The following is a 10,418-nucleotide window of genomic DNA, read 5'->3' on the forward strand; positions in this document are numbered from 1 at the left end:
CGACGTTTTCCTCAGACAGCTGTCACTTTTGTTGGGGTTATGATGCTTGATTACATTGATCACGAGAAGACCACGGCGCATGCACCCTTACTCCGCCTTTCCTATGGCCAAATAAGGGCAAGGCAAAGACTAGGGAAAAACAGAAAGAGGTCTCACTCAGTCCCAGTTTGTGACACGAAGAAACAACTGCGTGTAGGTGTATCAGTATCGGGAAATGTTGACATGCTGATTAAAAATGATTAACTTTTTAAAGGTGAACTCGATAAATCACCCTCAGACTAAATGTATTATTATCATCCTGAGGTGAAATGTATTTTATTGAGCTAATTACTTGTGAGGGAGTTTTATTTGCTATATCGGTCACCATGGTGACAGAGCGGCTCTGCTGGTTTAATCAGTCCTGATCAGCGCGACCACGTCCCCCATCTTTGCAGGCGACCTGGCTCCAGAGTTTCTAGAAGGAAGAAGAGCTCTCACTCATGTCTCCATCCTCGGGTCCAGGCGTGGCTTTCGGATGGGTGTGGTTCCTTGTTTGGGGGAAGTTTTCTTTTAGCAGTGAGTCAACTAGAGAATGAAAATGAACATGACTGAAATCTGAAGAACAGCACGAACTCCAAGTGGCATGGATACATGGTGAAGACTGGTGTTTTCTTTTAATTTGTCTACTTTTGTGAGATTGAAGGTTCCTGTGGCAGGACAGCTCTCCTGAAGAACATAGACTGAGCCAGGTAAATGTCACATTTGTCAGATGAATGATGGTGTTTTTCCTGTTTGTTATGGATTAGTAATAACTTGACATTTGACTCTGTCAAACTACAGTTTGTTGAAATAATCTTTGTCACTGATTGTATTTATTCTGATCATTTGTGTAGTTGTATTTCCATCTCATCTCACCACTGATATGTAAATGTTGCTTGAAAATTTTAAGTGGTATTTTTGTGTCATTGTTATCGTGCTATTGTTGTTGCCACTTACTTTGTAGACTTGCATGTCTGTGTTGTACCATCAAAACCAGTTTGATGGTAAATAATAAGGACAGTGTTTGTCAGTGCTGTGGAACAGCTAAAAAATGCGACCTTCTTATAGGCTGCTAAACTAAAGTGGGATTGGTCTGACCTTTCAGAGCACACTGATTCAATAACAGAGCTAATGCATTTAAACTCATATTACCTGACTTTAAGGAAATGCTCTGACAAAACTACAACATGGTTATGGGCTTGATGATGATACATGACCCTATACCCGAAAAAGAGTAGGCTACAGTGAGGAGCAAACATTTACCCTGTCATATGCCGTTTATGCACAGTCCAGTTTATGCAGAGTCCAGCACAGAGGCTCCATTCAGAAGATTAAATCCAGTCAAAGAAAACCTTTATGTCAGAGTGGGATCAGTGCTGTGAGAACAGTTGCTGTCACAGCCCAGGGCAACTCCAGCTGACGACTTTGTTTGACAGAGCTGGCTGATGAAGGGGGGTGTGTGTGACACGAGGAAGTGGTTGTGTTTTAATGCTTTAAGTTGTGCAACTTTGACAGAACAATGGGCGTCCTGCAGCTGCTGAAGTCTCAGTTCTTGTGTCACCTGATAATCTGCTACGTGTTCGTTGTCAGCGGCCTCATCATCAACCTGCTGCAGCTCTGTACTCTACCTCTGTGGCTGGTCAGTAAACAGCTGGCCCGCAGGATCAACATCCGACTGGCCTACTGTGTCAGTAGCCGTGAGTGTTGCTCTTATTCTCTGCCAAATAGATGATGCTGGAGGCTGAAGTCTGTTGGTACTGTGTTTGTTTTGCTGCTGGAGGGAAGAAATCTGTCATTTCAGTGGTAACTTTGTTGCAATGAATCAAAGATTTAATATCAGTCTGCAAGAAGCATAAGACAACTTTGCAAACGCAGTCAAACTACCATTTTTTTCACCATTGTGTCTTCCTGATCTTCAGAGATGGTAGCCGCCCTGGAGTGGTGGTCTGGGACAGAATGCACGCTCTACACCGACCCAAAGAGTTATCCACTGTATGGAAATGAGAATGCAATTGTGGTTCTCAATCATAGTTTTGAGATAGACTTCCTGTGTGGCTGGACCTTCTGTGACAGATTCGGAGTCCTGGGGGTAAGAGACAAGTGTCCCAGAAAACCCAAGTGCTTAGCCGTTTTTTATGTAGAGGATGTGTGTAGTTCCTTAACAATAAAAAATGTCAATTTTCCCAGAGCTCAAAAGTTTTAGCCAAGAAGGAGTTGGCGTATGTGCCAATCATCGGTTGGATGTGGTACTTCCTGGAGATAGTTTTCTGCAAGAGGAAATGGGAAGAAGACCGAAGGACGGTGGCTCAGAGTCTTCAGAACCTGCGGGATTACCCAGAAAACTACTGGGTAAGTTTCAGCATGTGAAAGTTATAATAAAATCAAGATGGCTGAGAGTGATGTCTTTAACGTTGTTGACGAACACTCTCTTTTCCTGGGACTAGTTCTTGCTTTACTGTGAAGGAACACGCTTCACACCAAAGAAGCACCAGGTCAGCATGCAGGTGGCTGAGAGCAAAGGTCTTCCCAAACTGAAGTACCATCTTCTGCCCAGGACCAAAGGATTCTGGGTAACTGTCCAAAACCTCAGAGGAACTGGTGAGTATCCATCTCTGACGAAGAGTTTAAATATGGCCGCCAGTAGATACCAGACACTGTGAGCTGGGTGTCTTTGAGAGGGGAAATATTTACAAATCAAATGAGTTGTACAGTTAACTGCTGCTGTGTCTCGTCTTGTGTAGCTGCGGCTGTTTATGATTCCACACTGAACTTCAGAAACAACGAATCACCAACCTTGCTTGGAATTCTCAATGGGAAGAAATATCATGCGGATTTATATGTGAGGTACAAAGAAATGCTTTCCAGTGAAGATTTTTTGTTTCATTTCCTCTTTAGTGATGCAATCTGTTTTTATCTGAGAGATCTGACTTCCCTCTTTTACCTGCAGGAGAATCCCGCTAGAGATGATCCCAGAGGATGAGGCAGAGTGCGCTGCTTGGCTCCACAAACTCTACCAGGAAAAGGTAAGAGTGTGTTGAAGGGGGAGGTTTCTGATGGGGTGAAGGTTTTCCCATGAGGAACTGTGTAGTAGTCCTGATGGCCTAAAAACAAGATATACTAATTAATTTTACTGTGTAAAAAAGTGCCTGTGCTCTTTTTCCCTGAAGGCTTGTGTTTTATTTCATATAAGTTGGATAGATGTAAGAGGATAAAAAACTGTGGGAGATCCTGGACTGTGGTGTGTTTTTTTTGTCTTGTTTTGTTGGGGTACTTTTGTGGATTTGGCTTCTGTCATTACTTTTCTGTTCACACTTTCCATGACCTAAGTAACTCATTAATCTGAATGCCTAATGTGAAACATTAAACAAAGTTGTTATATTTTGGCTCCTACCACTTTCTAGACACACTGACAGCAACATGGCTGTCAAAGAACAAACCTGGACTCACCTTACATTTTGAGACTTTGGTATTGACTTGTGTCTGTATTGATGTATCTGCAGGATAGCTTTCAGGAGCACTATTCACAGACAGGGTGTTTCCCTGGCCCCACAGTGAGCCCTCCACGCCGACCCTGGTCCTTGATCAACTGGTTATTCTGGTGCTGCTTGCTGCTCTACCCTCTGGGCCTACTACTGACTCAACTCTTCAGCTCTGGATCGATGCTCACCATCTTAGCTTCTGTGGCTCTCTGCTCTGCAGGTTTGTTTCATACATTCAAGCCCAAAAATGGCTGTAACAGTCCCTCCCTCAGTTTAACAGGCTCCTTTTTTGTTCAAATGTTTCATAAAGCAGCAGATCTGACAACTCAAATGTAAGTCCCCTTTTTTTGGAAGATATGATTAAGCTGTCTTGGGAGCATGTCCCCAACAGCATTCAGGCATGTGCTTACTCAGAGTCAAACATTCATCTATGTAATTTGTTTCACAGAGATGTTAAATAGAGAAATATTTTTTTTCTGACAGCATGGGTTCAGGAGGAACATGTTACGGTTTCCACAATAAATGATTAGCCATGTTTGTGGTTGAGGTAAAAATGACAAAATTGGTTATCTTGGAAGTGACAGCTCAGTATTAAGCATTTTGTGAAAAGTGCCAGTTAAACTGGAACTTAATTTGGGATTTTCTCCAGACATTGGTTGTTGACAGACTCAACCCTCAGTTTCCAGTCTCAAAGTGGCAAATTCTGCCACGTAACTTAAACGTGATCCTGAAAAATCTTCATACTGTGAGGGCAAATTTACAAAATTAAAAATTGAATTTACTGTGGAAATAACCATGTCCTGTGCAGGATCTCAAAATCTGTCAGCCCTTCTTGTGACTTGCTCAGATAATATTCTAAATGTACTCTCTCTGACTCTTTCTTTCACAGCTTCACTGGGAGTTCGCTGGATGATTGGCCAGACTGAGATTGACAAAGGCTCGAGCTATGGGAATAAGGAGGTTCCTCTAAACAGAAACTAAGGAATCCTGACCCTACTCAGAGCTGCTTCTTTGCACAGCCTCTAATCTGCAAGCTGCTGGCTGCAGACTTTGTAAACACCAGTCTGACAGGTTCCTGTTGGTCCAACAAGTGCAAACCTGCTTAAAAGCACAATGCAGACACGGTAGTTTTGTCCTAACACTATGCTGCATAAGCTCATCACGATAAAGATCATGAGACTGGACTGTGGTGAGCAACTTCCTTTAGGAAACTTATAATAGGAACATGAGGCAAGATAAAATATAGCTTGACTACATTCTTCTAAAATCAGAGGGTAAATATTTGAATACAGTCAAGGCAAATATTCTTGCTGATAAGTCAAACTGAAATTTTAAACCCAACTAAGTGCAGAATGGTCTACCTCTTTGCTTGTAATCTAATATGACATTTTCATGGTGGAATAAAATATATATTTCAGTTTTTAAAAAATAAAACATATTGGTTTATTAATATTGTTTGTACAAAGCAAACACTATGCGAGCAGCAGAGGATCAGAAGTTGTGGTGTGTGTGCCAGTGTCTGTGTTTGGATGTTTGGATGTTTTGTGTTCGGCCACAGGGAGGGAGAACAGGCCCTGTTCCTCATTTTAGTTGGATACACTCCACTTACAAGAACAGCCTTTCACCAGTAACTAGATTTACTCGAAAATCCTCTGAAGGCCTCAACTTGACACTTACTCCTCAGCAAAGACAAAAAAAATAAACTGTACTATGAGTATTAGAGTATTTAGAAATCAGGAATTCTTTGAAATACTTGCTGAAGCAGTGTCTCACCCTCTGCAAGCTGAGATAAAAACGAGGAGAGAATCACTACCTGAGTCACGAGTCAACTTCCTACGGTTTTAATAAATGAAAACATAAATATACTGCACTGTTACAACAAACAGAAGCCAAGGCTAATCTACACTGAATCTCTTCTTGACAGTATAAACAGAGGTAGAGTAACTTAGTGAGCACATACTGTATTTCAGTGGGTCTCCTCCCTCAGTCACTGTCACTCCTTACCTTTCCTGTCACCTCAGTGAGGACACAGGCTAAACCCCAGATATCCGCTGCGTGTCCATAACCTTCACCCTTTGCTGTGATACACACATATTAAACTGTTAAAATTTGCATCACACACTCATTACCAGGACAACACAAGGCCATAGCTGGTTTGAAACATGGAGTGCAAAAAAGAAGCTTTAGTGACCCCCGGTGGTGGCATGCAAACCAGACACGAGACATAATTTCTTACCTGCTGTTCCCAGAGTTCTGTTCACCTCACCTGGATAAAAGTATGAAAAGCCGGAGTCACTCAGCTTAAACACGCCTGATGATGTCACAGTGTTGTTGGCTACTCATTTAGAAAGACAAGTAAATCACAGTTATGAGGATGACTGACACTGACCCTTCACATATCAGTGGACAGATTCATTTGTTTGGTTAAAGTCTGATGACATGTTTCTGCAGCCCCAGTCTTTTTTATTTATTTATTTATTTGTCTATGTAACCAACATACTGTATCCTCTGGCCACCTGCTGGTGCCTGGACATTTCATAATTAATGATTAGACCTTTTGTTTTTTTGAACTCACCAGATGTTTTTTTTTTCTCTCTCTTCTTATGAATCACTCAGAAAATTGCCCACAGTCCAGTGATATTGTACTTCAGCTTTCCTCCCATAATAAATATGAGCCACTAAGTTACTGACATGCCCAAGCTCAGGGACACAGAGTGATGATCCTGGATCGATGATGAAGAATAATTAATTTAGTTACTAAAGACTCCAAATCCAGATAATTATCCTCTGACCGTATGTGTTTTATGTAATTATGCCTCAATATATGCTTGTATTAAAAAAAAATACATAGAACAATGTGCATTCCATTTAGCTTCTTTGTTTGATTTTTTTGATTTCTAATTTGGCATTATAAATCCTGCATTTTGCAGTCTGCTGGTATCAACCAAAGTTGGTCTTATTGGTGTAACTTTGGGTGTATACACTTTTCTTTGTTTAACTCAGGCTGCCAGGGTCTCATATTAGCTTTGGATGAACTTAAAAATTAAATTTTCCACAAATTTTGAGACATTAGAAGATGAGAACTAGGAACTACAGTGACTCATGACTATTAACTGAGCACATGTTAACCTATCTTTTAATCTTATCTTGGGAAAAGGCACCCAGATCTGTAAATAATAGTTAAACTCACAAATCAAGTAAGATGTTAATAATACATAATACACAATTCATGTATGAAATCCAAAATGAGGTTAAAATAAGGTAAAGGCAAAAAGAAAACATTTCGTTTATTTCCTGTATGTCTACGGAAACCCATTAGGTTAAGCATGCATCAGAATTACTTAACAGTTCAAATGTGAAGGTAAGATCTCAATAGTCCATGTAATGGTTTCAAAACCACACACAAACATGCCAAAGATCTAAAGTCAGTGGATCACCAGCAAAAAAAGGCAGGGCTGATGTTAACAGCACTATAAAGTCTCTCTTTATACTACAAGTGATGCTGGAGTTTTGACCTCTTAGAAGTTGATCTTCATGTAAGAGCAGGCTGAGTGCTGTAAGGGCAGTTACTGTCACACCTTAGGTCAACACTAGGCTTGATAGGTGTGTTTGACAGAGCTGAGTGATACAGTATCTCGTACCATTGAGTCAAGTGTGTGTGACACGAGGAAGTGGTTGTGTTTTAATGCTTTAAGCTGTGCAACTTTGACAGAACAATGGGCGTCCTGCAGCTGCTGAAGTCACAGTTCTTGTGTCACCTGATGATTTGCTACGTGTTCCTGGTCAGCGGCCTCATCATCAACCTGCTGCAGCTCTGTACTCTACCTCTGTGGCTGGTCAGTAAACAGCTGGCCCGCAGGATCAACATCCGACTGGCCTACTGCGTCAGTAGCCGTGAGTAGTTGCTCTTATTCTCTGCCACATAGATGATGCTGAAGTCTGTTGGTACTGTGTTTGTTTTGCTGCTGGAAGGAAGAATTTTTCATTTCAGTGGTAACTTTGTTCCAAAGAACAAGATCATAGATTTCAACTCTGGTGCAGCATAAGGCAGCTTTACAAACATACACAACTATCTTTCCTCACAAAACATAGAGGTGACTACATCATTGTGTCTTCCTGATCTTCAGAGATGGTAGCCGCCCTGGAGTGGTGGTCTGGGACAGAATGCACGCTCTACACCGACCCAAAGAGTTATCCACTGTATGGAAATGAGAATGCAATTGTGGTTCTCAATCACAGTTTTGAAATAGACTTCCTGTGTGGCTGGACCTTCTGTGACAGATTCGGAGTCCTGGGGGTAAGAGACAAGTGTCCTTGAAAACCCAAGTGCTTAGCCGTTTTTTATGTAGAGGATGTGTGTAGTTCCTTAACGATAAAAAATGTCAATTTTCCCAGAGCTCAAAAGTTTTAGCCAAGAAGGAGTTGGCGTATGTGCCAATCATCGGTTGGATGTGGTACTTCCTGGAGATAGTTTTCTGCAAGAGGAAATGGGAAGAAGACCGAAGGACGGTGGCTCAGAGTCTTCAGAACCTGCGGGATTACCCAGAAAACTACTGGGTAAGTTTCAGCATGTGAAAGTTATAATAAAATCAAGATGGCTGAGAGTGATGTCTTTAACGTTGTTGACGAACACTCTCTTTTCCTGGGACTAGTTCTTGCTTTACTGTGAAGGAACACGCTTCACACCAAAGAAGCACCAGGTCAGCATGCAGGTGGCTGAGAGCAAAGGTCTTCCCAAACTGAAGTACCATCTTCTGCCCAGGACCAAAGGATTCTGGGTAACTGTCCAAAACCTCAGAGGAACTGGTGAGTATCCATCTCTGACGAAGAGTTTAAATATGGCCGCCAGTAGATACCAGACACTGTGAGCTGGGTGTCTTTGAGAGGGGAAATATTTACAAATCAAATGAGTTGTACAGTTAACTGCTGCTGTGTCTCGTCTTGTGTAGCTGCGGCTGTTTATGATTCCACACTGAACTTCAGAAACAACGAATCACCAACCTTGCTTGGAATTCTCAATGGGAAGAAATATCATGCAGATTTATATGTGAGGTACAAAGAAATGCTTTCCAGTGAAGATTTTTTGTTTCATTTCCTCTTTAGTAATGCAATCTGTTTTTATCTGAGAGATCTGACTTCCCTCTTTTACTTGCAGGAGAATCCCGCTAGAGATGATCCCAGAGGATGAGGCAGAGTGCGCTGCTTGGCTCCACAAACTCTGCCAGGAAAAGGTAAGAGTGTGTTGAAGGGGGAAGTTTAGACTGTAATAACTTTGCTTTTTGTTGCATGCCTCGTTGTCTCCAATTCTTTAATCCAAACTGGCTAATGTTGAGCATTTTGAGCTTTTCACCATTATGAAACATTATGAAAGGATATTACATTTTGGGTGCTGGAACAAACCTGGACTCACCTTACATTTTGAGACTTTGGTATTGACTTGTGTCTGTATTGATGTATCTGCAGGATAGCTTTCAGGAGCACTACACACAGACAGGGTGTTTCCCTGGCCCCACAGTGAGCCCTCCACGCCGACCCTGGTCCTTGATCAACTGGTTATTCTGGTGCTGCTTGCTGCTCTACCCTCTGGGCCTACTACTGACTCAACTCTTCAGCTCTGGATCGATGCTCTCCATCTTAGCTTCTGTGGCTCTCTGCTCTGCAGGTTTGTTTCATATATCGAAGGCAAAGTGAAGTCACCCTCAAATGAGCTATAACTGCCTTTCTCTGCATTAACTCTTATGACACAAATTACTTCTGTGACAGCACATAAAATATTCCTTAGTCGACAACTGAAAAATATATATCAAACATAAATTCACACTGCATCTGTGTTGAGGAAACAACAAATCCATACACATATAACCCACATAAAAATCCATGTAAATTAGCACCAGAAAGCCTTTGACTTAAGTTTCTCACTTTTTCTAGATATTCTAAATCTTAATGAATAGTTAATGGTCCAGATACGCTTTGTAGCCACAAGTTACAATTTATAAACGCTTCATAATGGGTGCCTTATTAGAAAGTATCAATAAAGTTCATCCACTGTTGTGCGGATAGATGTGATTATTTTGAAAATGCTTTTTATTCAAGGAAAGCAACCTGAGAAAAACTAAACTCTTATCCTGAAAATCTTGAAAAGGAAATTAACTAAAGGAAAACAAGTCTTACAGAATCTTTCACCACATCTTTATGGTTCACTCAAATAATATTTTAAATGTACTTTTTCTGAATCATTTCCTCACAGCCTCACTGGGAGTTCGCTGGATGATTGGCCAGACTGAGATTGACAGAAGCTCTAACTATGGGAATAAGGAGGTTCCTCTAAACAAACACTAAGCAGTCCTGACCTTCACTGATCTGTCTAAATGTTGTAAAGTGATGCTAATATTTCAATGCAGTTAAACCAAACATTTTACCGTCAGCTCAACATGAAATGAACTACCTCTGTGGATAGCAATGGCATACTAATGATGAGTGACATTTTTACGTTTGAAGAAAATATACATTTCACCTTTTTTTAAAAAAAAACAATTGGTTTATTAATATTGTTTGTACATAGCAAACACTATAAGAGCAGCAGAGGACCAGAAGTTGTGGTGTGTGTCAGTGTCTGTGTTTGGTTGTGTGGATGTTTTGTGTTCAGCAGCAGGGAGGGAGAGCAGGCCCCGTTTCTCCTCTTTGTTGGCTATGCTCCAGTCACATGAACAGCTCTTCACCGGCGACCAGTAGACTTGAACATTGCTCCAACTTGACATTTACTCCTCAGCAAAGGCAAAGAAAAATACATAAAAAAAAAAAAAAAAAGAAAAAAAAAAGTCCTTCCTAGTGCCCACGCTTGCCAAAGGATAAATTAATCTGACTATTTGGATGGTGCTCCTTTCATAGCGTTAAACCAATCTCCTGTTCAGGGAGGTTTAC

At 41.1% G+C, this 10,418-nt stretch overlaps 2 protein-coding genes across 3 annotated transcripts; both read left to right on the top strand.

Annotated features, from left to right (window-relative positions):
• The first annotated feature begins 436 nt into the window (after positions 1-436).
• LOC130181271 (1-acyl-sn-glycerol-3-phosphate acyltransferase delta-like) lies at positions 437-6,323 on the top strand. 2 transcript variants are annotated; one of them, XM_056395272.1, is made up of 10 exons: positions 437-728; positions 1,534-1,715; positions 1,938-2,107; positions 2,206-2,367; positions 2,463-2,616; positions 2,760-2,862; positions 2,966-3,041; positions 3,519-3,717; positions 3,811-3,829; positions 4,387-6,323. In XM_056395272.1, exons 2-10 carry the CDS (start codon positions 1,538-1,540, stop codon positions 4,421-4,423), a joined length of 1,098 nt encoding a protein of 365 aa, XP_056251247.1. In that variant the 5' UTR covers positions 437-728; positions 1,534-1,537; the 3' UTR covers positions 4,424-6,323. The 2 variants fall into 2 exon arrangements, with proteins under 2 accessions (XP_056251247.1, XP_056251246.1); XM_056395271.1 differs by lacking the exon at positions 3,811-3,829 and having other exon boundaries at positions 445-728; positions 4,387-6,322.
• Positions 6,324-6,738: 415 nt separating this feature from the next.
• On the top strand, positions 6,739-9,878 carry LOC130181272 (1-acyl-sn-glycerol-3-phosphate acyltransferase delta-like). The gene is made up of 8 exons (XM_056395274.1): positions 6,739-7,391; positions 7,625-7,794; positions 7,893-8,054; positions 8,150-8,303; positions 8,447-8,549; positions 8,653-8,728; positions 8,961-9,159; positions 9,745-9,878. Exons 1-8 carry the CDS (start codon positions 7,214-7,216, stop codon positions 9,834-9,836), a joined length of 1,134 nt encoding a protein of 377 aa, XP_056251249.1. The 5' UTR covers positions 6,739-7,213; the 3' UTR covers positions 9,837-9,878.
• The last annotated feature ends 540 nt before the right edge of the window (positions 9,879-10,418 follow it).

Source organism: Seriola aureovittata, chromosome 14, assembly GCF_021018895.1.
Source record: "Seriola aureovittata isolate HTS-2021-v1 ecotype China chromosome 14, ASM2101889v1, whole genome shotgun sequence".
NCBI lineage: Eukaryota > Metazoa > Chordata > Actinopteri > Carangiformes > Carangidae > Seriola > Seriola aureovittata.

Coding starts and splice junctions, on each gene's coding strand:
- LOC130181271 (XM_056395271.1), top strand. CDS start 1,538: ATGGGCGTCCTGCAGCTGCTGAAGTCTCAGTTCTTGTGTCACCTGATA. Junction 2,108..2,205: donor ACAGATTCGGAGTCCTGGGG/GTAAGAGACAAG, acceptor CAATTTTCCCAG/AGCTCAAAAGTTTTAGCCAA. Junction 2,368..2,462: donor ATTACCCAGAAAACTACTGG/GTAAGTTTCAGC, acceptor TCCTGGGACTAG/TTCTTGCTTTACTGTGAAGG.
- LOC130181272 (XM_056395274.1), top strand. CDS start 7,214: ATGGGCGTCCTGCAGCTGCTGAAGTCACAGTTCTTGTGTCACCTGATG. Junction 8,304..8,446: donor CCAAAACCTCAGAGGAACTG/GTGAGTATCCAT, acceptor CGTCTTGTGTAG/CTGCGGCTGTTTATGATTCC. Junction 9,160..9,744: donor TGTGGCTCTCTGCTCTGCAG/GTTTGTTTCATA, acceptor ATTTCCTCACAG/CCTCACTGGGAGTTCGCTGG.